Source organism: Pongo abelii, chromosome 9 (assembly GCF_028885655.2).
Source record: "Pongo abelii isolate AG06213 chromosome 9, NHGRI_mPonAbe1-v2.0_pri, whole genome shotgun sequence".
Lineage (NCBI taxonomy): Eukaryota > Metazoa > Chordata > Mammalia > Primates > Hominidae > Pongo > Pongo abelii.
Window position 1 is genome coordinate 13,064,066 of NC_071994.2, and position 25,548 is coordinate 13,089,613.

Here is a 25,548-nt window from a genome sequence, read left to right on the forward strand (position 1 = left end):
ATCTATCCAGGCTATCTTCCAGATTCCTTAAGTGCCGTTGTTCAGTTCTCATCACGCTAATCGAAAAGAAACGAGTATTTGTATTTATTAAACTCATTAGTTTGGGCAGTATACTAAGGTGTGGCTGTCTTGGATTCAGACAGGACTAAGGGTTCCTGACTTTGAATCCAGTGTCTGAGTTAAATGTTTCCGATGGTTCAGTCTAGCTTTCACAGCTTTTATGAATAAAAGGCATTAAAGGCTGAAGTAGTCCTGGGATTTTTATCTATTAAGCTAACCATTTGATTCAGACTGTTGTAGGACATGTTCTTCAGTGTGGACAGCTGTATGGCTGTGACTGGATCAGTGTCCTGCTGGTGTACACAGGTGAGGACCTGTCTGGCGAAGCATCCCTGTTAGGAAGCAGGTTAGGAATGTGCTTCATCCCTAGTGAGAATGAGAGAATTAACAGCATAAGTATGGAAGGTACCTTCATTTCAAATACTAAAATGTTGCAGTAGGAGGGCAAAGGTTGAGACGATCCTTTTTTTTTTTTTTTTTTTTTGAGACGGTCTCACTCCGTTGCCCAAGCTGGATTGCAGCGGCTCAATCTCACTGCAACCACCACCTCCTGGGTTCAAGCAATTCTCCCCTCAACCTCCTGTGCTGGGACTACAGGCACACCACGATGCCCAGCTGATTTTTGTATTTTTTTTGGTAGAGATGGGGTTTCATCATGTTGGCCAGGTTGGTCTCAAACTCCTGACCTCCTGTGATCCACTTGCCTCCACACCCAGCCCAAGACAAGATTCTTAAATATTAACATCCTTTGCTAAACAAGCCACAGATGTTTGCCAAGTTCCTGTCTAGCCCTAGAAGCAAGACCGAAATTGTTGCCCTTTTAAGTTTTCAATCATAATAGCTGGGTGTTCTGACCGTGAAAGTAACTGCTTGAGAATCCAGAAAAGGGAAGTTATACTTCCTCCCACGTGATTGGGGTTGAAGTGGGGTGTTTCTAATTGGGTGAAAGTGCCCAGGAAATCTGGAATAAAGGGACACATCTGATTTTGTGACAGCTTTGGGCTGACCCCAAGGAAGCAAGAAGTATTTTGGTGAGGTCCCCAGGCAGTGAGAAAGTGACCTAAGGGCCCTGGATACCCTCAACGTCACCATCTACCAGTTCCTAGGAGTGAGGCAGTTCCTGCCACCTTTTCCTGTAGTGCTTGGGTACTACCCTAAATAGTTACAGGGGAAGTGTTCATCTGTCATCCAGCTGACTGCCACCCCGTGGTTTTGGGTCAGCCACCCTTGCTCAAAGTAAGTTGGGGCCAGTGATATCTGCTCAGCTAAGCCTGGCCTGTCAGCCCTGGGGCAGTTCTGCAGCAGCATTCTGGTCAGCACAACCTCATCTTCCTTCACCTGGTCCCAAGCAATCTTCCTGGTGATACCAGGGTGAAGTGAGAAAAGGTCCCGAACACTTCCCTAGGATCCCTGTGAAGGTGGCCAAGTATATACCCCAAGCCAGTGCTGGGCATAGGTCCAGTGTGCTCTGGCAGTGATGGAACCCTAGGAAATTGTGGAGGAAGGGTAGGCTCAGAGCAACGGAAGCTGGGGTGGGGCACAGGGCAATGCAGTGCCCCTGGTTCGGGTGGAGGACAGACCTGTTTTCCAAGGCCCAATAAGGATCCATGTGATCTTTGAGTGTAGTGTGTATGTTGGTTGGTGATTGTTCCAAAGGTTCTTTGAGGTGATTTTCAGGGATCTCTGGCATATCCGTCAGGTTAAACTCCACGGTTTTCCTCCTCACTTGAGATACTTCTGGGTGCTCCATCAAGGCCCCATCACTCTCTGAGAGCAATTCAAAACTTTTCTTGGCCCCAGAACTCACAGTCTTTAAGCTTTTGTCTTTGGTGTCTATGCCTGTGACACTGTGAAGCTTTGACGGCGCTGATGGTTCTAGGGGGAAGAACATGGGAGTGGGGCTGAGGGGCGTCTGTGGGGCACTGTAGTAGCCTGGCCTCTGATACAGTGGGGCAGACTTGAAGGCGTCCACAGCCTTAAGCTTCCAGGCCTTGTCTTCCTGGCCCCTAACGTTCTGTTTGGCTGCCTTGTGGTTTTTGGGCAGGCCCTCGTGGAGAAGGGATTCCCTCTTGGGCCACAGTAGTTTGGTCCTTGAGTTTGCCCTGGGAGGATGGTGATCATGGGACTGCAGCCCTAGGAAGCGGCCAATGATGCCAGCATGAGCGTCCTCGTCATCCTCCTGATTGGGCTGGAACTCCATCTCCTCTTTGTTCAGGCTGGAAAGAAGCAGGAGATGCAGGGCTGAGCCAGTGGACAAAGGACCGACACCTGGCCTTACTTCTCCCTTACCCCCGCTCCTCTCTCTCGGCTGGCCCAAGCCAAGGCCACACCATCTTCCTCACCATGCCCCAGCTCTCACCTCTCTCCTGATCCGTCCTGTACCTCCTGGTGATCCCTCCAGGCCCAGCTCACCTCACTGTTTGTTGATTCCCTCTTGACCAGAGTTAACATCCAACCCCCCCAACCACCCTGCCTGGCGTGTAAAGGCCTCCTCATCATTCACTTCCCCTGTAAAACCCCTCACTCCAGGCAGTCAGAAACACTGGTGCCCTGGCATGAGTGGTTCAGATGAGGCCCATGAGTGACTCTGGGCAATGCCAGGGATTTGTGGTTCCAACTGGGAGTGACATCCACAAAGAGAAATTTGGCTTCCTAGCAACAGGCATCCCGGGAGCCCAAGACCTTTACCCTGCAAGGGAAAGCTTATCTACCACAGAGTATGGCCTGCCCTTGCCCAAGTTCAGATTCTTCCCATGTTCCACGGTCCAGCTCCAGACCCAGCTGGAAGCCGCCTCCCAGGCAGACAAAGATGACTGTGTTCTATGTTCTGTCCCTTTCCTGGACATCCAGTACTTTGTACCTTGTATCCAGAGTTTGAGGCTTGGGTTTGAGCTCCCTCCGTAAATTGCACATTCCTTGGAGATGAGGTCTATGCTTTATCGTTCTGTTTTCAGCCTTCCCCCCCCCCCGCCCCAACAACCTTCAGCTGCTGGGGTACAGACCATGTAGGGCGCAAAGTCATCCTCCAGAAATGTTTCTGACCTAAGCAAGCCTCCAGCCTTCATTTGATCACCTTCCCAACCCTTCCTCACACTATCTATAGACTCTAGTTAAACTCGATTGCAGTCTAGTAGGATATTTGGTTCTTAAAAGAAGCAGCAGCCAGGCACAGTGGGTCACACCTATAATCCCAGCACTTGGGGAGGCTGAGGAGGGTGGATCACCTGAGGTCAGGAGTTCGAGACCAGCCTGGCCAACATGGTGAAACTGTCTCTACTAAAAATACAAAAATTAGCCGGGCTTGGTAGCTGGCACCTATAATCCCAGCTACTCAGGAGGCTGAGGCAGGAGAATTGCTTGAATCTGGGAGGAAGAGGTTGCAGTGAGCTGAGATTGTGCCACTGCACTCCAGCCTGGGCAACAAGAGCGAAACTCCGTTTAAAAAAAAAAAAGAGAAAAGAACAAGCGAGAACAACACTGGATACCGTGGAAGAAACCCTTGAGTATGAACCCTGAAATGTCACTCTCCAAGGCACTTTCAACTCTGTTATCGTGGGGAGAAAGGACCAGCTGGGATAGCCCTTCAGCCCACTGCAGCTCAAGAGGGATTCAGATGGAATCAGGGAAGTGGGACCATATAGGGATAAGTCTGGCTGCTGTGGGTGACCTGAACCCTTTACTCGGTAGGACAAAGTCAATTCAGGAGGTATCTGTGATGGCCTGGCTGCCTGCTGGGACATTTGCTGCCCCTCCCCCATCCCAGGGAACCCCACTTCCACTTCCCATCCAAGCACTGTAGCTTATCAGAAAACATAGTTTTGACACATATAATTCCAGCACTTTGGGAGGCCAAAGCAGGCAGATTACTGGTCAGGAGTTCGAGACCAGCCTGGCCAACATGGTGAAACCTCATCTCTACTAAAAGTACAAAAATTAGCCAGTTGTGGTTGTGGGCACCTGTAATTCCAGCTACTGGGGAGGCTGAAGCACTTGAACCCAGGAGGCGGAGGTTGCAGTGAGCCAAGATCACGCCACTGCGCTCCAACCTGGGCGACAGAGCAAGACTCTGTCTGAAAAAGAAAAGAAAACATAGTTCTGGATGACAGGAGCCAGGTCCTAATGTTCCACTGCATCACTGATCACAGGCTGTCCTTCGAGTAGCAAATGCACCATTTGGTAGCTATGTGGCCTTGGACAACTTACTCTCTCTGAACCTGTACTTTAATTGTCTGAAAACTTGGGATAACAAACCAGAATTATTGGAAGGAAAAAATAGTTAATATTTATAAAGAGCATAGTACAGTGCCTGACACTTACTGAGGCACCCTGTATGTGTTAACTAGTGCTATTCTAAGTTCCTAGGCAGACCCCTGCACTAGGAGGGGCTTCCCACCCAGCCCCCTGGCACTGGCCACACCTGATGTTGAAGGTGGAGCCCATAAAGGAGGCTCGACGGAACTGGGCGGAAGCAGCTGTGTAGGGGGGCTGTGGCTCGGGCTCATTCCAGTACATGTCCGGCTCCATCCGAGGCAGGTCCTGGTGCATCTCATCCACAGCCAACAGGGACACCTGGTCACCAGGGACAGAAGAAGTCCCACAGAAAGTTCATCCCAGGCAGGACCTTGTATGTGCCTGATGACTTGGAGGAATCTCTCCCTCTCTCTGGACCTCAGTTTCCCTGCCTGTGAAATGGGGAGATGGGTGCCTGCCTGCAGCCTCAAAGATTGAGGTGAGAATCCTGTGAGTGAATGACTGGCTGCAGGAGGGAGGAGGGGAGGGGGTGATCATTCACTGTGAGGCCTCCCTACAGAACAGTGGGGTCCACTCTTTGGGTCCACTTTGGGGAAGGTCCATGGTATGGTCTGTCTCCCTCTCCCCGTACCTGCAAATTCCTGTCGACGATCCAGTTGGTCTCAAAATCATCATCATCCTCTCCAAAGGGGTTGATGAGCTGCTCTGCCACCTTGGGGACAGGCGAGGCTCTGTAAACCCTCAGGCAGAACTCCTCAAAGCCAGCCTCCCCCTTTAAACCTCAGCTGCTGCCATTTCCACACCCCATGACACCCTTCCTGCCTGACCACTGTCTTCAAAGGCAGAGTTTAGGGCTCCAGCCCCCCACACTTGTGGGCACCCACACACTTCTGGACACAGCCCCTCTAACTCTTCTGAGCCAGTCCTTCCCTGAACACCAACAGCTGTCCCTGAGTGTATCACTCAGCTGAGTCACCGTCTTTATCTCACCTCATGTATCTTACCTGGAGTTGCATAATTTTATTCATTCATGCAACAGAGATATATACTGAAGCTGGGCTGAACTAAAGGTCGGTCTAGGTGGGCAGATTCCTGGACAGCAATCTCTAAAATGCCCTAACAAAGCCCCGAAGAGGTGACACGCCTCTGCCTTAGGGGTCCAGGGGACATCTTGCAGGCCACTGGGGCACCCTGGAGAATTTCAAGCACAAAAGTGTGATTTGTTTTGATCTGTAGAAACCAAAGATAACTGCGGGGCAGGGGGAATTTAGAGGAATAGGAATGCACGTGTGTGTGTGTGTGTGTCTGTGTGTGTGTGTGTCACAGCGACAGGAAGGGCAGAGACAGAGATTTACACCCACTACCAAAAAATAAAGGAGGGTAGGAAGGGAGAGAGAGCGGGTGGGCAACAGAAGGAAGGAAAGATAAAGAGGTGGAGAGAAAACTATGTGATTCAGAACACCTGTTCGGAGTACTGGCTGTGGTGGGAGGGAATACCTGGACAAGCCACTTGAGGTGAGGAACAAGACAGCCCAAGAGGCATCTTGAATAAGGAGAGGTGGTGCCAATCTGCCTTCTAAAAGGCGGGGGCTAGTGAACCTTAGGGCTTTGTTTTGTTGTTGTTGTTGTTGTTTTTGAGACAGAGTTTCATTCTTTTGCCCTGGCTGGAGTGCAGTGGCACAATCTCAACTCACCACAACCTCTCTGCCTCCTGGGTTCAAGTGATTCTCCTGCCTCAGCCTCCTGAGTAGCTGGGATTACAGGCGTGCACCACCACGCCTGGCTAATTTTTGTATTTTTAGTAGAGACGGGGTTTCACCATGTTGGTCAGGCTGGTCTCGAACTCCTGACCTCGGGTGATCCACCCGCCTCGGCCTCCCAACGTGTTGGGATTACAGGTGTGAGCCACGACACCCAGCCTCAGGGCTTTGTTTTAAGCAGAGATGAGACGTGGCCTCACCAGCAGGGCCTGCCACTGCCACTCTTATTCCATGAATTCCCCTAGTCTCCAGACAAACGTTTGAAGAATATTCTCTTGAGGGAGCAGCAAATGGTTAGACTGACTGAGCTCTCCCTGTCCCTCAGGCTGCTAAGTCCAGGCCTTGGGTGCAGCCTTGGAAGCAGACCCAGGCCTCAAGAAGTCCCCACTGGAGTCTCAGTTTCCTCATATATAACAACATGGGAAAGTGCAGACCAGACAGGGCTGTGGTTGGGGCCCTGCTGGCTACTTTCTACCCATGAGACTTTCCTTTCCTGACACTGCATCCTCATCTCAGGCAGCTGCTGGCCATGACCCCTCTGGCCATGCCTCCAGCCCAGCGGGGCCCTGGAGAGGCTCACCTTCAGCCAGCCAACGTAGAAGAAGAACTGCAGGAACGTGAAGACGGGCACAACGAGGTCCAGCTCATGGCCTGGGTAGGCCTTGGCCGGGTTCAGAAACTGCCGCCCAACTAGACAAGTCAGGAAGAAGCTGTACACCGCCACAGTCACCACCTGGGAGGAGGAAGAGGAGGGTGTGGTAGCAAAGGGCTAGGTGGGAACCCTGAAATCAGGATGCTCCCGGGGCTGGGAGTCCGAGACAAGAGACCAAGGCCTTGTTCTGACTTACACACTCATGTGACTTAGGGTCTCTGTTAACCCCTTTTTTTGTTTGTTTGTTTGAGACAGAGTCTTGCTCTGTTGCCCAGGATGAAGTACAGTGGCGCGATCTCAGCTCACTGCAACCTCTGCCTCCCGGGTTCAAGCGATTCTCCTGCCTCAGCCTCCCAAGTAGCTGGGATTACAGGCATGCACCACCATGCCCAGCTAATTTTGTATTTTCAGTAGAGATGGGGTTTCACCATGTTGGCCAGGCTGGTCTTGAACTCCTGACCTCAGGTGATCCACCTGCCTCAGCTTCCCGAAGTGCTGGGATTACAGGCGTGAGCCACTGCACCCAGCCAACCTCTCTTTAATATAGGGATAATCACGTTGCCTCTACTGGACTGGGCCAGGCAGGAGCCTGGACTCTTAGAACTTGGCACTTCAAAGTCCAGACCCAACTTCAAAGTGTGGACCCAACTCCCAGGGGAGCCACTTAGCCTCTAGGTGAGCCCTTCCCACCCCAGCTGCTTCCTTGGTCCTTCTAGCCTCAGTTTCCCAAAAGGGCAGCCTCACCAGCCTAGTCCTCACCTGTGTATACACCAGTGGGATACTAATCCAGTCGTAGGCATACAGGTGTCCACACTGAGTACGCAAGGTGTTCATCTCCTGGGGGGCAGCAGAGAGGGATGGGGTTCTGAACACCACCTGCCCCCACCCTGGGCTCGCCCCCACCTCTTCTCCAGGTACCAGGGCCTGGTACCCATGGTCCATCCCTGGCTGTGTGGTCTTGGGCAGCTCACTAAACCTCTTTGTGTCTCAGCTTCCTCATCTATCAAAAAGGAACCAGGACCTCACAGACTCGGAGAGGAGGGAGGGGCATGTTAGGAGGGACCACCTCGGGCTGTGGATTGCTGTTGGAAAAGATTCTGCAACCCCACCTCAGGCTCTCGGAAGACCCTCAGGGGCTCGAGGCTTCTGTTTGTAGGAAACCTTGTTTCCTGTGGACCACAACCCTTCCCACTCTGCGGCAGCCCTGTCTGCACAGTGGGCTCACGTTCAGCAGGCTCTGGAGCAGGATAGGGTCCCGGATTCGACCTCCAAGCCACGCCTTCATCGACAGGTTGGCAAACCACACCCAGGGCACCCAGAACATGTTGTGTGGTAAGCTCAGTTTCTCCAACTGCTTGTGTTCTGCTGGAGTCATAAAGCCTGCAGAGTGGAGTGAAGGCGGTGGGTGGGAGAACCTGCAGAAGGGATGGCCAGCATCTGCTGACCTATAGGAACCTCAGCACTCCTTTGCCATCCTCTTTCTTTCAACAACAACAAAATTTCTGAGCACCTACTATGTGCTATTGTGGGCTGAGCATGTGGGCAGGGTATTTATTTATTTCCAGAGACAGGATCTGGCTTTGTCACCAAGGTTGGAGTGCAGCGGTGCGATCCTAGCGCACTGCAGCCTGGAACTGCTGGGCTCAAGTGATCCTCCTGCCTCAGCCTCCCGATACTCAGCCTCAGACTACAGGCACACGCCACCATGCCCTGCTAATTTTTAATGTTTTTGTAGAGATAGGGGTCTCGCTATGTTGCTCAGGGGCGTCTCAAACAGCTGGGCTCAAGCGATCTTCCCACCTTTGCCTCCTAAAGCGCTGGGATTACAGGCAAGAGCCACCACGCCTAGCCTGGGTCTGTCTTATTAACCAGCACCAGGTCAGGCCAGGCTGAGGGGGTGTCAGAGACCAATGTCCCATACCTCCAGAGTGGAAACCGGAGATCAAGAGGGGCAAGGGCAGAGGGAAGTAGACCCTAGTACCTCACCAGTTCCCAAGCCGTCACCCTTCTTTCCATTATCCCTCAAGGGTCCTTAGCCCTACCTCAGACTCCTACTCTCGGAGGGTGGGCTCCTGGCCTCGCCCCACCTTCAGACACCCGACTCTGTCCCGCCCAATTGGACCCCCAAATCTTGACCACACCCCACTCCTGGCTCCACCCAATCCCCTGAGTCCGGGGGACTTTGGCTCCACCCATCTTCCATTCCTGCCGCGCCCATCTCGGCCCCTGGCTCTGCCCGGTGCCTCCCGGTTGCTCCCGATCCGCCCACCTGCTTGCACCAGGTGCTGGGCGCTGGGGAAGCGCTTGTAGACGGCGGTGCTGACGCTGCGCAGAATGAGCACGTTGCCCAGGTTGGCATAGCGGATAAGCGTGCGCCGCAGCAGCCGGCCTTGCTCGTCCTTGCCTTCGACGAAGCCCGACACCAGGCTCATGAGGCGGTCGGGCCACGGCAGGTTCTCGTACTGGTTCCACCAGCGGGTCACAACCAGCGTCACGTAGAAGCCTGGGCAGGAGGGGCGGGGGGCGAGGGGCGAGGGGCCAGGCTGCGGCCAGAGCCCAGGGTCCAGCGCCCGGCGATGCCTCGGCTCCTCCAGCTTTCTGCTGCGAGCAGGCCTAGCCCCCAACCCTCCTGGAAGGCGCTCGGGAGCGGGAGGCAGGCAGAGCCTCGCATGGAGGCGCGAGAGCCCCAAGGGGTCTGTCACCCGGGGGTCCCCATGCTGGTCCCAGAAATCCGCCAGACCCTCTCCCCTCCCGTGCAGAGGCTCCAGGGACCATGATGTCAGCGCTTCCCTCAGAAAATGGGGTTTTCATTGCTAACGGCAGGACGTCTTAGCTAACGTCTAACTTCAGTTTCTCTGGCTGCAGTCCGCACCTTTCCCTGAACTACAGAGATGCGCCGACCTGCCGCTGGCTTTCCCCCGCCCGCCACCCCAGCCCCTTGCCGCAGCTCCTCGTGATCCTCCCCCGGAACAGCCGGAAGGGGGAACTCACCCAGCACGAAGGAAATGGGGATGAGCTGGATGTAGCTGTCGCAATACAGAGTCAGTTTCTCAAACATCAGCTGTTGCTCTTCCGTGAGGGCCAGCCTGGGGGTGGGGGTGGGGGTGGACATGTGTGGACGCGGCGAGGAGATGGCTGAGACTGTCCCCAGGTCTAGCCCGGCCCTGGGTAGGAGTGGGACTGCCTCGATGCTGTCCCACATTTTCCCCAGCCCAGGGCCCCTCCTGAGGCTTGAGCCAGGTCCATGATGCTCCTTGTGCAGCCCCAAACCCAGACAAGAGGAGGCCCCCTCCAGTGGTTTCTTGTGGGGAGAATCATCACACTGGCCACTGGGAGATGTGTAGGAAGGAAGGTCCTGCTGCAGAGGCCAGCTTCAGACACCCTGATCCTTTGAAAGCAGCCAAGGGTCAGTTGTTTAAAAGCAGGTCGAAACAGAGTGTTTGGGATGGGCTCGGTGGTTCACGCCTGTAATCCCAGAGCTCTGGGAGGCTAAGGCAGGACCAGGAGTTCAAGACCAGCCTGGGAAACATAGCAAGACCCCATCTCTACAAAAAATTAGCTGGGTACGGTTGCCATATGCCTGCAGTCGTAGCCACTGGAGGCTGAGGTAGGAGGATCACTTCAGCCCAGGAGTTGGAGGCTGCAATGGGCTGTGATTGCCACTGCACTTCAGCCTGGGTGACAGAGCAAGACCCTGTCTCTAAAAAGAAGAAAAAAACAAAACAAAGAGTGTTTGGCTTTAACGAGAGGGGTGAATAGGCAGACAGAGGATTTTGTTAGAGCAGTGAAACTACTCTGCCTGATGCTGCGATGGTGGAGACATCATTACACATTTACCCAAATCCATGGAATGTACAGCCCAAGAGTGAACCCTGCTGTACGCTATGAACTTTGGGTGATAGTGATGTGTCACTGTGGGTTCAGGGATTGTAATAAATCTACCACTGTAGTGTGGGGGTGTTGATAGTGGGGAGGCTGGGGGCAGGGGGAGGAGCAAAGAGACACATGAGAACTCTACCTTCTCCTCAGTTTTGCTGTGAACCTAAAACTGCTCTAAAAAATGAAGTCTGACTTTTTTTCAGCATACATTGGTGCCCAAGTAAAAACCAAAGACCAATGTGCTTTGTTTTTGGTATTAGGAGGAACTCAAGAATTTTATGTATTTGATGTTTTATAATCCATTGTAGTCATTAGTGCTTTTTCAGTTTAAAATGCTATCATATATTCGGTGATTATATCTGTCCTTTATTTTATTGTTTAGATAAATGTTTTTGGTTTATTGGTTTTTGTTTGTTTGTTTGTTTGTTTTGAGATAGGATCTTGCTCTGTTACCCAGGCTCAAGGGCAGTGGCACAATCATGACTCACTGCAGCCTCAACCTCCTGGGCTCAAGCAAGCCTCCTGCTTCAGCCTCCTGAGGAGCTGGGTGGGACTACAGGCATAAGCCACCATGCCCAGATCATTTTTCGATTTTTTTTTTTTTTTTTTTTTTTTTAGACGGAGTCTCACTCTGTCACCTAGGCTGGAGTGCAATGGCATGGTCTCAGCTCACTGCAACCTCTGTCTCCCGGGCTCAAGCAATTCTCCTGCCTCATCCTCCCGAGTAGCTGGGACTACAGGCGCCTGCCACTACACTCGGCTAATTTTTGTATTTTTAATAGAGACGGGGTTCACTATGTTGGCCAGGCTGGTCTTGAACTCCTGACCTCATGATCCACCCGCCTCGGCCTCCCAAAGTGCTGGGATTACAGGCATGAGCCAATGCGCCCAGCCAATTTTTTTTTTTTTTTTTTTAATAGAGACAGGATCTCCCTATGTTGCTCAGGTCCTAAACTCCTGGGCTCAAGTGATCCTCCTGCCTTGGCCTCCCAAAGTGCTGGGATTATAGGTGTGAGCCACTGTGGCTGGCCCTAACTTTTTTTTTAAGTACCTTGGTGCCCTAGTAAAAATCAAATGTGCTTTGTTGCTAGCATTATTAGGAACACAAGAATTTTATGTATTTGATATTTTACAATCCATGTAATCATTAATGCTTTTTCAATTTAAAATGCTATCATATATTCTGTGATTATATTTATTGTTTAGATAAACATTATTTTGTTTGCTTTTGAGACAGCCTGTGACTCAGGCTGAAGTGCAATGGTGCGATCATAGCTCACTGCAGCCTCGACCTCACAGGCTTCAGCCATCCCCACACCTCAGCCTCCCAAGTAGCTAGGCCCACAGGCAAATGCCATCACTCCCAGCTAATTTTTTAAATTTTTGGTAGAGACGGGGTCTCACTATGTTGCCCACGCTGAACTCCCAGGCTCAAGTGATCCCCGCACCTTGGCCCCTCAAAGTGCTAGGATTACAGATGTGAGTCACTGCTACTGGCCTTAGATAAACATTTCAATTAAAAAATAATTTTAAAAAATGTACCATGTGGGCTGTGCATGGTGGCTGACACCTGTAATCCCAGCACTTTGGGAGTCTGAGGTGGGTGGATCACTTGAGGTCAGGGGTTCAAGACCAGCCTGGCCAACATGACAAAGCCCTGTCTCTACTAAAAATACAGAAAAAAAAAATTAGCCAGGCATGGTGGTGTGTGCCTATAATTTCAGCTACTCAGGAGGCTAAGGCAGGAGAATCGCTTGCACCTGGGAGGCAGAGGTTGCAGTGAGCTAAGATTGCCCCCACTGCCCTCCAGCCTGGGTGATGGAGTGAAACTCTGTCTCAAAAAAAAAAAAAAAAAGTATACCATGTGATTGGCCAGGCGCAGTAGCTCACACCTGTAATCTCAGCACCTTGGGAGGCTAAGGCAGGGGGATTGCTTGAGCCTAGGAATTCAAGACCAGCCTGGACAACACAGTGAGACTCCATCTCTCTCTCTCTCTCTCTCTTTTTTAATGTACCATGTGGGCCTATGAGTCTGTGTGGGATTCAATAAAACAGGCGCGTTGAGTGGGGCCAGACAAAGCCTGGGCTCCAGGGCTCCTCCTGGGGTTGGAGGAAGGGTGGCTAAAACCCTGCTGGCCTGGGTTGAGCAGCCTCTCAGTCTGACTTCTTTTCTCTCCCCAGCCCCCAGCCCCCAGCCCCAGCCTCAGCTCCAGTGCCCAGGACCTGGTCAGGAGCTCAGCTTAGTCTTGTAGTGAACTGGTACACTGGCCCCTGAGCTGGCTGGGAGGCCCCCAGGAGCTCCCAGCCCCAGCCACATCCCTCCCAGGCTCCCCGCCCCAGCCCTGCCAGCTTTACCTGTAAATAAAGCGGATGATGTAGTAGCAGAGCAGGAAGATGAAGAACTCGCCATATAGCAGCTTGTAGATGCTGCCCCGCCAGCACAGCAGCAGGCGGGAGAAGGAGCCTAAGCGGGCATTAGCCACTTGGCTTGTGTAGGTGATGGTCATGGCCAGGCAGTGGGCTGCAGCAGGTGGGCTTGGGTCCTGGTAGAGAGGGACACTGATTGGGGGTTTGTAGGGATCATAAGCCCTGGTCAGAGCCTGTCAGGACCCTTCCCTGCTCTGGGCCTCAACTCTCCCATAGGGACCCTGGGAGGTGGATGAAGTGGTCTCCAAGGCCCTGCCAGCTCTGACTGCCTGCTGGAAGTAGAAACCCAAGAAAGTGAGCCCAGAGGCTGCCCATTGCTTTGGCAGGGGAAAACGTAGATAGGCGTGTGCATTGCCATGTGCCTTTAACTTTCTATAATCACTGGGCGCGGTGGCTCATGCCTATAATCCCAGCACTTTGGGAAGCTGAGGCAGATGGATCACCTGAGGTCAGGAGTTCGAGACCAGCCTGGCCAACATGATGAAACCCTGTCTCTACTACAAATACAAAAAAACTATCCAGGCGTGGTGCAGGTGCCTGTAATCCCGGCTACGCAGGAGGCTGAGGCAGGAGAATCGCTTGAACCCAGGAGGTGGAGGTTGCAGTGAGCTGAGATCACGCCATTGCACTCCAGCCTGGGCAACAAGAGCAAAACTCTGTCTAAAAATAAATAAATAAATAAATAAATAAATAATTTGTACAGTGACAAAGGCAGTAACAGCAGCAATGTCTACACACTAAGCTCAGGTCCTCTGGGCTAGGCAGTGTTCTCAGCCCATCTTGTTCATTAGCTCCCAAGCTCTCTCAACCACCCTAGTGTGAGAAGTATGGAAGGGACCAGGCAGCCCTGTCCACCATCATATTCCTATTCCCATAACGGAACCTAGCTGGTAGAGATGCTCAGACGATGTTTACTGAATGGTGGCTCCAGGGCCTTTCCACCTGCTGATCTTCCTGCCTGGAGGAAGCTCTTCCTGAGATACCTGCACGGTTCCTTCCCACTCCAGGTTCCCTTTAGAAAGGATGTTCCCAGCCATCCTACCTGGAAACAGAGCCCCACTGCCACCGGTGCTCTGTGTCTCCTCACCTTGCTTGATATTTCTAGAGAGCACTTATCACTACTTGAAATTATACAGGATATCTGCCTGTTTACTGCCTGTTTCCTCCTCAGAATGGAAGCTCCTCTTTTGTTCTCATAGAAGGCGCTCAATAAAAATTTACCGAAGCAGTGATTGATGCCACCTCCATTCTTTCCCTATGTGTTTTGCTGCAGCCACAGTGGCTGGCTGTGCCTGATGCACACCAAGCTCATTCCCACCTCAGGGCCTTTGCACAGACACACAGGTGCCCACACACCTGCACAAGTGCTGCCTGTGTGTGCACATCCCACACACATATGCAAGACGGCCATCCAACCCTGAAGGCCTCAAAGCCCCAGCCCAGTCCACCTGGGGCACCTTGTACTCACAAGTGGGGTTCCAGGTGGGTCCGGTGATCCCACAGAAGGTCTGGCCACTAGGCTGGTGGGACTCCCTGGGACTCTGTGGCCAGTGCCCTTGCCTACTCTTAGAGGCTGGCACTGCCCATGTGAGTGCTGAGCCGTCACTTGACTCCCTAAGCCAAGACCTCCACAAAGGAGTCCTTGTCTTGGTTCCTCCTTGTAATCTGCTCAGAAGCAACAGCCAGCACAGCCTGGCCGTGGCCCCTCTAATTTCTTCTTGGAGGGCGTTGGGCTGAGACCAGGGCTGGAATTTAGGGCAACACCTCCTCTACCATGGCCCTAAAATCCAGAGGCTGAAGGATCTGCTCCACCAGTGTTCTGACCCCTGAGGCCTTGCAGAGAGAGTTGGGGGTTAGGGGGCTGTGCTGAGCCTCAACTCCTGTGCCAGGAACTCTCCAGGAAGGAGGGGCCTCTGACTAGGCCCTGGGGACTTTGACAGCCCTGTGGGTTGTGGAGAGAATGAATACCAGGCTGCAGTCACCAGTCCTGGTTTCTGGTCCCAGCCTTGCCACCTGTGTGTGGTGACCCCGGGTGGGTTTCAGCTCCTCTCTCAGCCTCAGTGCCCTTATCTGAAAAGGATGGTGTTGCTTGGGAATTTCATCACCCTAGTAAAATGACAGAATTCTGCATATACTGATGAGGAGCTCTGATTGGCTGCTGGTGACATCATATGTTATTCTGGCTGTGATTGGCTGGCAGGGCCCATCAGTAGGTTGCTTCAGAGAGATGGAAGGAGAAGCCTGCCAGGGCTGGTGGAGGGGGGTGAGTCTGGTGGAGTGGGGTGAGTCTGGTGGGGGTTGACAGAACAGCCCTGGAGTTTATGCTGCTGGCTTCCAGCCAGCCAGTGCAATATGGGAATAAATGCCCAGATCCCCACGGGCAGCTGGTGAAAATCTCAGCATGTGATTCAATAAATTTTAATACATCAGTCCATACTCAAGGGCTCTCCTAAGCTGTTGGAAGTGATGGGTGTCTACCTACACACTCCTCTTGTATTGTTCAATGAAGAGAGCAGAGCTCTAGGCAGCAGTGGTTCTTGGTCTTTAGAGGCCATAAGAATAGCCCAAATGTTTATTAAACGTGCAGTTTTCTGGATCTTTCTCCAGAGTCTGAGTCTGTGGCCTTAGGGATGTTGCATTTTAATCAAGCACTGCCGGGGATTATGAAGTGTGTGGTTTTGGGACTAAACTTCCAGAAGCCCTGATTTTATACTATGACCTCGTGCCTTAAAATAAACCCACTCTCATCCTCCCTTTCCTGTCACCCTCTCTCTGAAATGTACTAAGCATTAACTATGCGGAGATTGCAGGTGATTTTTCTACACACCACTTTTTATTTTCACTTTAAGTTCTGGGATATGTGTGCAGAATGTACAGGTTTGTTCCACAGGTATACAAGATGTGCAGGTTTGTTACGTAGGTATACATGTGCCATGGTGGTTTGCTGCACCCATCAACCCCTCATCTAGGTTTTAAGCCCCGCATGCATTAGGTATTTGTCCTAATGCTCTCCCTCCCTTTGTCCCCTACTCCCGCACACCATTTTTGCCTTTATATAATTATCTGCCTAGAAAAAAAAACACTATTTCACAATGACCTTGAATATTTTTCTAATCATGGCAAACAATAAAGCTGTTGTTATTATAAGAATCTCTTTAGAGGCAGCCTTGTAGGAGTATTTGCTGCCTCCCTGCTGCCCCATTGCTGTCCTCAACTGATATGGGGAAAGAAGCAGGTTCACTTCAGCCTCAGTCTCCTCATATGCAAAATGGGACAACGATGCCTACCTTGGCAGCTGAGTGAGAATGATGGATGGGATATGTGGCTGTCAACTCTCCAAACCACTGGTGCCTGTGCCTGACCCCTACGAATTCTGATTTGATTGGTCTGGATGGACCCCAGGTGTTGGGATTGTTCAAGTTCTCCAGGTGATTCTGATTTTATGGCCTGTGCTGAGTCACTGCTTAAGGGATTATTTCCCTATCCTGTATTCCCTTCCCCACCAACACATCCTGAAACTCAAGAGAGAGTTTTCCATTTAGAAGATGATAAATAAATATATATTATATATATTTCTATGTTAACATATGTAAATAAGTATTAATATGTCTATAATATTACAAATATATTTATTTATATGTATACATATATTTATACATATAAATATATAAGTAAATATATAAGTATATTTTTGAGACAAGGTCACCCAGGCTGGAGTGCAATGGGTGTGATTTTGGCTCATTGCAAACTCCACTTCCCAGGCTCAAGCAATCCTCCCATCTCAGCCTCCCAAGTCACTGGGACTACAGGCACACGCCACCACACCCAGCTAATTTTTTTTTATAGAGATAAGGTCTCACTACATTACCAAGGCTGGTCTCGAGCTCTAGGTTCAAGCAGTCCTCCCACCTAGGCCTCCCAAAGTGGTGAGATTACAGGAGTGAGCCGCCACACTTGGCCAATAAGTATGTTTTAACTAAAGTTAACACACATGCCTGGCACCATGCCTGGAACATTGATGCTCATTCTGTACTCTCTGAAGGAATAAATGAAAATCCTGCCTTTGTGGAGACAAGTTCTTGCCTTCCCTTTGGTGGCCACTAGAGAGCGTGCTTGACTAGCTGCCTCTGGCTGGGGAAGCCTGGTTCACTGGTCGGGATCAGTGTAGACCACGGAGCTGGCACTCCTTCATCTCCCCGACCCCGACCAGCAGCCATAGAGCCATGAGAGGGAGCTGGAGACACTAGAGTCCCTCCTCCCTGTTCCCTGAACCGCAGGCTCCTTGGCAATATCCCAGGAGTACCACCAGGACCATCCACAGTGCATGCCCAGTCTCCCTTCCCCTCCCAGAGGCTCCAGCATGTCCCCAGAGACATCTCATGAGCAGCTGCTCCTGGCCCTGCCCCAGAGCTGAGACAGGCACACCCTGGCACAAGTCATGGCCTCTCCTACTGGGTCTCAGCTATGAAAATGTCCCCAGTTAGCCAGGCACGGCTCAGGCACACAGCAAAGTCATGAGTGCTGATTGACCCAAGCCGTGCCTGGAACAAGAGTCCCAGGATTGACCCCTGCAGAGATTGCACCCAACCCAGTCAAGGTCGCCCTCTTCTGCTTTCCGTTCCGCAAAGAAAATACTCGCCAAACCATTTCTCCTTCCAGAACTGAGCCTAATCTGATTCCTGCCTGTATGTATTCATAGTCAAAAAATATGGAAACACTTAAATAACTCTAACACAGAATGGCAAGGCCTAAGATCTGTGCCAAGTGCACAGAGGTCAGGGAAATTTTTACAGACAATGGGGCATTTCGGTTGGGTCTTGAAGCATGAGTAGAAGTTCATGGAGCTGAGAAGAATGGAAGAGCATTACACATCAGGGGAACAACCTACGGAAAGTCATAGAGGTATTACTGAAGGATGGTTCAGTATCGCATGTTTATTCACATTTTACAAAGGAGGACACTGAAGCTCAAGGCCTGCCTTGTCCAAGGTCACACAGCTATAAATGGCTTTAGACTAGGATCTAGGTCTTTTGATTTTGGATCCTGAGCCCTTTCCCACTATCAGCTCTACAGTAGAGGTCAGTATCTGAGAGGTAGAGTCTTACCTGCTAGGGTAGTGGTCTCTCTTGGGGTTGAAGGGAGGTCCAAAGGATGGGGCCTGCATGAAAGATACTTGTTTTTTTTTTTGAGACGGAGTCTCGCTCTGTTACCCAGGCTGGAGTGCAGTGGCACGATCTCGGCTCACTGCAACATCTGCCTCCTGGGTTCAAGTGATTTCCGGCTAAGTTTTGTATTTTTAGTAGAGACGGGGTTTCACCATGTTGGCCAGGTTGGTCTTGAACTCCTGACCTCAAGTGATCCACCCGCCTCAGCCTCCCAAAGTGCTAGGATTGCAGGCATGAGCCACTGTGCCTGGCCACATGGAAGAGACTTTGACTGCAACAGATTCCAAGCTCTCTAGCTCCCCAGCAGAGAGCCATCTCTTGGGGCAGCAGAGCAGAGCTGGGGAGATGGGCGGGGGTGCCAGACACAGAATGCTATGGCCTTCTCACCTAGGATTACCATGGCAACAGGAGCATCACAGAGGGCCTGCCACGGTGCCCTTCTAGGCCCTGCCTCAGCTGGGCAGGAAGAAGGAGACCCAGCTTGGCTGGGGGCAGTGGTCAGGGGGCCCCGGGGTAAGTCAGCCAGGCCTGGATGCTGCCTCCAGGCTTTATGTGGGACACCTGCCAGCCCACACCCCTCTCTTGGGCCAGTCACAGAACAAATAGGGCAGAAGCCAAGAAAGAAAAGGAGGGGGCTTGGCATAGCTGCACGGGTTGCTGGGGGACACTGCCAGTCCAGGGCCCAGAAGCCAGACAGACAACAGCACCTCCACCCTGAGCTCAGGCAGCCCTGATCCCTGAAGGGCGGAGTAAACTCAACATTCAAAGAGATGGAAACATAAGCCCTGGGCACCACAGAAAGACGACAGAAACCAGGAAAGGCAGGAGAGGCTGGGATACACCTAGGTCCAACTTCATCAAACCCAGTCCTGCCCATGACAACGGAATAGCATGGAATAGACCAGAGCTGGACCAACTAGAGACACGAGGCAAGAGGATCCACTGTGCTGTGAGGTCCCCCATGGACTCTGCCAGGCTGCAGCCGGCCAGGTGAGGCACTGACCACTATCCACCTTCCACCCACCCCCATCCCTCCAGCTCAGAACTGGGGCTTGTAGCAGGTGAGTAGCGGAAAGGACATCATGGGTCAGGCTTCTCCTAGACAACTGTGCAGGGCCTGGATGCTGTCAAAGGTTCACACCCAGTGAGTAGCCTCAGTGTCTTCAGCTCAAATGGGCATGTTGAGTTTGATGTGCTGTGAAAGAATGGTAAGTTTCTCGTCCAGCTGCTCATTTTGCAGACAAAGAAACTGAAGTATAGAGAAGGAAAATGACTTGCCTGAAGTCACAGTAGGCTGCCTGTCTAGGTGAGTGCAGCATCTCCCCGCTGCTCCAGGATGCTCCTGTGGTTCGCTTCCACGACGAGCACTGAATGCTGACCGACCGTGCTTAGCGCTGCGGTGGCCACATGAGAGGAAAAGAATAGTAGAAACATCTTGACCACTTACCAGGTGTCAGGCAGTGCACTAAGCGCTCTTTAGAAATGTCATCTAATCATCAAAACAACCCCTGGGGAAGAAGGGTCATCCATCTATCATGGTGGATGGATGTGGGGGAGGACGGCACAAGGGTAGGCTGGATGAGGAGTAAGCCACATTTGGCCACTATCTTTCAGGTCAATGGGCTGACAGCAGGCTGCCTTAGCTGCCTTTCCCTGCCTCAGATGCGGGCTGGTTGGGCTTCCACAGCTACAGCCGTCTCCACCCATGCTAGGGCTACCAGACTTAGCAAATAAAACTACAGGCCAGGCCACGCCAGGCGTGGTGGCTCCTGCCTGTAATCCCAGCACTTTGGGAGGCTGAGGCGGGTGAATCACCTGAGGTCAGGAATTCAAGACCAGCCTGGCCAACATGGCGAAATCCCATCTCTACTAAAAATACAAAAATAATTAGCCAGGCATGGTGGCGCATGCCTGTAATCCCAGCTACTCGAAGAGGCTGAGGCAGGAGAATCACTTGAACCCGGGAGACAGAGGTTGCAGTGAGCCAAGATCGTACCATTGTACTCCAGCTTGGTTGACAAGAGCGAAACTCCGTGTCAAAAACAAAAACAAACATTAGATGACATCCTGACAAAACAACTACAGGACAGTCGGGCAAATAAAAACTTCAGATAGAAAAGTGAATAATTTTTAGTGTAAATATGTCCCGGGGGAGGGGCCCGGGAGCATCGTCCTTTTTTCTGTGGTCCCTCTGCTTTGCTGATTTGCTTAATCTGTCCATTTCTTCCTGCTGCTGACTTCTAGAACCTGGCTTCTCAAACTGAGGTCTGGGGCCCAGTTACATCATTTGGAAGCTTGTTTCCAATGCAGAATCTGCCCTGGTGCAGTGGCTCACACATATAATCCCTGCATTTTGGGAGGCTGAGGTCGGAAGATTGCTTGAGCCCAGGAGTTTGAGGCTGCAGTGAGCTATGATCACACCAGCTCAGAACTGCAGTCCAGACTGGGTGACAGAGCAAGACCCTGTCTCAACAAAGGAAGGAAGGAAGGAGGGAAGGAAGGGAAAGAAAGGAAGGAAGGGAAGGAAGGGAAGGAAGGGAAGAAGGGAGGGAGGACCCCAATCTGTAGGTCGTCTTTTTTACTTTGTTGAGGAGGTTCCTTGATGCACAAAAGTTTTTAATTCATTTTGAAGGAGGGACAGAGGGAGGAGAGGAAGATTCATGTATGCCTGCTTTATACAATTATGAGAGATTTGAGATTATCGCTTACACTTCAAAAGGACTAAATGCTTGTTATAAACAATTAGGAAACTACAGAGCAGTTTAAAACAAAACAAAACAAAACAAACTCCCAAACAAGTTTATCATTTTGATGTATTTCCTTCCAGTCTTTTTTTTATAATTTTAATATTGAGGTGCAATCCGTGTCCCGTAAAATTCACCTCTTCCACTTATGTATGTAGTGTTTACATATTTATTGATGCTAAAGCCATCCTAGTAGATGTGCAGTGGTATCTCATTGTGGTTTTGATTCTCATTTCCCAGATGGCAAACGATGTTAAGCATCTTCTCATGTGCTTATTGGCTATTTGTTTATCCTCATTGGAGAAATGTCTATCCAAGTCTTTTGCCCATTTTTTCAGTTGGATTGTTTGCCTTCTTGTCGTTGTTAGAATTATTTATATATTCTGGATACTAGACCATTATCAAGCATGTGATTTACAAATATTTTCTCCCATTCTGTAGATCATCTTTTTTACTTTCTTGAAGAGGTTCCTTGATGCATAAAAGTTTTAAATTCATTTTGAATTTTAAACATTAAAATTTTAGTTTAGATAAATTTTGACCCTGTCAAATCCAAGGTCATGAAGATTTACCCCTATGTTTTCTTCTAAAAATTTTATCACTTTAGTTCTTACATTTAGGAATTTGACCTATTTTGAGTTAATTTTTATATATCATTTGAGGTAAAGGTCCAACTTTCTTCTTTTGCATGTAGCTATCCAGGTGTCCATGTATATTTGTTAAAAAGCATATTCTTTCCTATTGACTTGTCTTGGCATACATGTTGAAAATCAATTGATAATACATATATGGGTTTATTTCTGGACTATCAATTCTATTCTGTTGAGCTATATGTCACTTCAATATTGCATTGTTTTAATTATGTAGTTACATAGAAATTTCGAAACCAGGAAGTGTAAGTTCTCCAACTTTGTTCTTTTTCAAGATGGTTTTAGCTATTTGGGGTCCATTGCAATTCCATGTGAATTTTAGGATCGCCTTGCCCATTTCTGCAAAAAACGCAGTTGGAATTTTGATGGGGATTACACTGAGTCTGTAGATCACTTAGTCATCTTTACAATATCAAGTCTTCCAATCCATGAACATAGGATGTCTTTTCATTTATTTAGGTCTTCTTTAGTTTCATTCACCACTGTCGTAGGGTTTTCAGTGTACAAGTCTTGCATCTTCTTGGTTAAAAATATTCCTAAGTCTCTTATTCCTTTTAATAAGAATAAAATTCCATTTTGTAAATGGCATTATTTTCTTAATTTTATTTTCAGATTGTTTATTGCTAATGTATAGAGATACGGCTGATTTTTGTATATTAATCTTGTATCCTGTAACTTTGCTGAATTTCTTTACTAGCTGTAATAGTTTTTGTGCGGATTCTTTAGGGTTTACTACACATAAGATCATGTCACAGTTTGCCAGGTGCAGTGGTTCATGCATGTCATCCCAGCATTTGGGGAGGCCAAGTAGGGAAAATTGTTTGAGCTCCGGTGTTTTTTGTTTGTCTGTTTGTCTGTTTCTTTGTTTTGAGACGGAGTTTCGCTCTTGTTGCCTAGGCTGGAGTGCCATGGTGCAATCATGGCTCACTGCAACCTCCACCTTCTGGTTTCAAGTGATTCTCCTGCCTCAGCCTCCCAAGTAGTTGGGATTACAGGTGCACGCCACCATGCCTGGCTAATTTTTGTATTTTTAGTAGAGGCGGGGTTTCTCCATGCTGGCCAGGCTGGTCTCGAACTTCTGACCTCAAGTGATCTGCCCGCCTAGGCCTCGCAAAGTGCTAAGATTACAGGCATGAGCCACCATGCCTGGCCTTTACACTGATTTTCATATGTTCAACTACCTTGCTTGCATTCCCATGATAAATCCCACATGGACACGATGTATAATCTTTTTAACACGTTGCTGGATTGGATTTGCTAGTATTTGGTTGAGGATATTTGCATCTATATTCATAAGGGATATTGGTCCGTATATTCCTTCTTCTTCTTTTTTTTTTTTGAGACAGAGTCTTGCTCTGCTGCCCAGGCTGGAGTGCAGTGGTGCCATCTTGGCTCACTGCAAGCTCCGCCTCCCGGGTTCACGCCATTCTCCTGCCTCAGCTTCCCGAGTAGCTGGGACTACAGGTGCCCGCCACCACACCTGGGTAATTTTTTGTATTTTTAGTAGAGATGGGGTTTCACCACGTTAGCCAGGATGGTCTCGATCTCCTGACCTCGTGATACACCCGCCTCAGCCTCCCAAAGTGCTGGGATTACAGGCCACCGCGCCTGGCCTGGTCTGTATATTTCTTTCCTTGTGAGATATTGTCTGGCTTTAGTTTTAGGATAATACTGGCACGAGAGAATGGGTTATGAAGTATATTCTTCTCTATTTTTTGGAACAGTTTGAGGATTGGTGTTTATTCTTTATTTGCTCCTAATCGTTTCTCTATTGGAAGTTTTTTGATTACTGATTCAATCTTGTGTTTGAGGTCTATTCAGGTTTTCTGTTTCTTCTTGAGGAAGTTTTGGTTTCTAGGCATTTGTTCATTTAATCTAGGTTATCTAATTTGTTGTCATACAATTTTTCATAGTGTTCTTCTATAATTCTTTCTGTATCTGTAAGGTTGGTAGTAGTTTTTCTTTTTAAAATGTTTTATTTATTTTATTATTTATTTATTTATTTATTTATAGAAACAGAATCTCACTTTATCACCCAGGCTGGAGTGCAGCTGTGTGATCATAGCTCACTGCCACCTTGAATTCTTAGGCTAAAGGGAGCCTCCCGCCTCAGCCTCCCAAGTAGCTGGGATTACAGGCACGTGCCACAGTGCCTGGCTAATTTTTACTTTTTTTTTTTTTTTGAGATGGAATCTTACTGTGTTGCCCAGGCTGGAGTGCAGTGGTGCATTCTCGGCTCACTGCAACCTCCACCTCCCGGGTTCAAGCCATTCTCCTGCCTCAGCCTCCTGAGTAGCTGGGACTATAGGTAAGTGCCACCATGCCCCACTAATTTTTGTATTTTTAGTAGAGACAAGGTTTCACCACATTGCCCAGGCTGGTCTCAAACCCCTGACAAGTGATCCGCCCACCTCATCCTCCCAAAGTGCTGGGATTACAGGCGTGAGCCACCACGCCCAGCCTAACTTTTAAACTTTTTGTAGAGATAGAGTCTCACCATCTTGCCCAGGCTGGTCTCGAACTCCTGGGCTCAAGGAATCCTCTCGCCTTGGCCTCCCAAAATGCCAGGATTACAGGCATAACCACTACGCCTGGCCACATTTTTATTTTTAATTTTTATTCATTCATTTATGTATTTACTTTTTTTTTTTTTTGAGACGGAGTTTCACTCTTGGTTGCCCAGGCTGGAATGCAATGGCATGATCTCGGCTCACCGCAACCTCCACCTCCCAGGTTCAAGTGATTCTCCTGCCTCAGCCTCCTGGGTAGCTGGGATTACAGGCATGCACCAGTATGGTCGGCTAATTTTGTATTTTTAGTGGAGACAGGGTTTCTCCATGTTGGTCAGGCTGGTCTCGAACTCCCGACCTCAGGTGATCTGCCAGCCTCGGCTTCCCAAAGTGCTGGGATTACAGGCGTGAGCCACTGCGCCCGGCCTATGTATTTACTTTAGAGACAGCATCTTGCTCTATCACCCAGGATGGAGAGAAGTGGTACGATCATAGCTCACTGCAGCTTTGAACTCCTGGGCTCAAGGCAATCCTCCTGCCTCAACCTCCCCAGTAGCTAGGACTACAGGCACGAGACACTATGTCCAGCTAGTAGTAATTTTTCTACTTTCATTCCTTTTTTTTTTGAGACAGGGTCTCACTCTGTTGCCCAGGCTGGAGTGCAGTGGCAAGATCATAGTTCACTGCAGCCTCAATCTCCTGGACTCAAGTAATCCTCCTGCCTCAGCCTCTCGAATAACTGTGACTACAGACATGTGCCACCACACCTGGCTAATTTTTTAATATTTTATTTTTAGCAGAGACAAGGTTTCCCTATGTTGCCCAAGTTGGTCTTGAACTCCTGAGCTCAAGCAATTCCCCCGCATTGGCCTCCAAAAGTGCTCAGATTACAGGCGTGAGCCACCCCAGCCTTATTCCTAACTTTAGTAATTTGAGTCTTCTTTTTTTTTTTTTGGTCAGTCTAAAGTTTCATCAATTTTCTTGATCTTTTTGGAGAATCAACTTTTGTTTTCATTGATTCTTTCTGTTGTTTTTCTCTTTTCTATTTCATTTATCTCCACTCTTAATTTTTATTCTTTACTTTCTTTTGCTTGTTTTGGGTTTAGTTTATTCTACTTTTTCTAGTTCCTTAAATTGGCAGTTTAGGTTATTAATTGAAGATCTTTCTTCTCTTTGATGTAGGTTTTTACAGCTATAAATTTCCCTTTGAGTACTGCTTTTGCTGTATTCGATAAGTTTTGGTACGCTGTATTTTCACTTTTATTCATCTCATCTAATTTCTCTTGTGATTTTTTTCTTTGATCCATGGGGCAGTTAAGAGTGTGTTGCTTAATTCCCACATATTTGTGAATTTTTCACTTTTAATTCTGTTATTTCTAATTTCATTCCCTTGTGGTCAGAAAGATAATTTGTATGATTTCAATCCTTTAAAATTTATTAAGACTTATTT

General features: G+C 49.5%; 2 protein-coding genes and 1 long non-coding RNA gene across 17 annotated transcripts in view; 2 read left to right on the forward strand and 1 right to left on the reverse strand.

The window, feature by feature from the left end:
- Window positions 1-62: 62 nt before the first annotated feature.
- BEST1 (bestrophin 1) lies at window positions 63-18,546 on the reverse strand. 11 transcript variants are annotated; one of them, XM_054524241.1, is made up of 12 exons: window positions 18,379-18,546; window positions 18,135-18,187; window positions 12,958-13,145; window positions 9,715-9,809; window positions 8,993-9,226; window positions 7,949-8,103; window positions 7,483-7,560; window positions 6,652-6,804; window positions 4,943-5,023; window positions 4,478-4,629; window positions 1,641-2,276; window positions 63-426 (listed from the first exon to the last, which is right to left on the reverse strand). In XM_054524241.1, the coding sequence occupies exons 3-12, from the start codon at window positions 13,107-13,109 to the stop codon at window positions 408-410; spliced, it is 1,755 nt and encodes a 584-aa protein (XP_054380216.1). In that variant the 5' UTR covers window positions 13,110-13,145; window positions 18,135-18,187; window positions 18,379-18,546; the 3' UTR covers window positions 63-407. The 11 variants fall into 11 exon arrangements, with proteins under 11 accessions (XP_054380216.1, XP_054380212.1, XP_054380215.1 ...); XM_054524237.1 differs by having other exon boundaries at window positions 63-2,276; window positions 7,949-8,160; XM_054524240.1 differs by having other exon boundaries at window positions 7,949-8,160; window positions 18,135-18,546.
- Window positions 4,594-8,064, forward strand: LOC134762093 (uncharacterized). The gene is made up of 2 exons (XR_010141716.1): window positions 4,594-4,789; window positions 6,588-8,064. It is a non-coding gene; the product is annotated as an uncharacterized LOC134762093 (long non-coding RNA).
- Window positions 18,547-18,601: 55 nt separating the features above from the next.
- Window positions 18,602-25,548, forward strand: part of RAB3IL1 (RAB3A interacting protein like 1) — a 48,910-nt gene continuing 41,963 nt past the window's right edge. The window contains exon 1 of one of the 5 annotated variants that reach the window (XM_054524247.2): window positions 18,602-19,184. In XM_054524247.2, the coding sequence (XP_054380222.1) occupies window positions 19,156-19,184 (29 nt within the window). In that variant the 5' untranslated portion in view covers window positions 18,602-19,155. Of the gene's footprint in view, window positions 19,185-23,774; window positions 23,897-25,548 lie in introns of those variants that run through there. The other 4 variants (XM_054524248.2, XM_063728099.1, XM_063728097.1 and 1 more) reach the window with 4 other exon arrangements.

Excerpts from the sequence above, each read along its gene's own strand:
- BEST1 (XM_054524237.1), bottom strand. The coding sequence starts at position 13,109 with ATGACCATCACCTACACAAGCCAAGTGGCTAATGCCCGCTTAGGCTCC. Across the intron at positions 6,805-7,482 it reads TCCCACTGGTGTATACACAG|GTGGTGACTGTGGCGGTGTA; the intron begins GTGAGGACTAGG and ends TCCTCCTCCCAG. Across the intron at positions 5,024-6,651 it reads TCTACGTTGGCTGGCTGAAG|GTGGCAGAGCAGCTCATCAA; the intron begins GTGAGCCTCTCC and ends CCTGTCCCCAAG.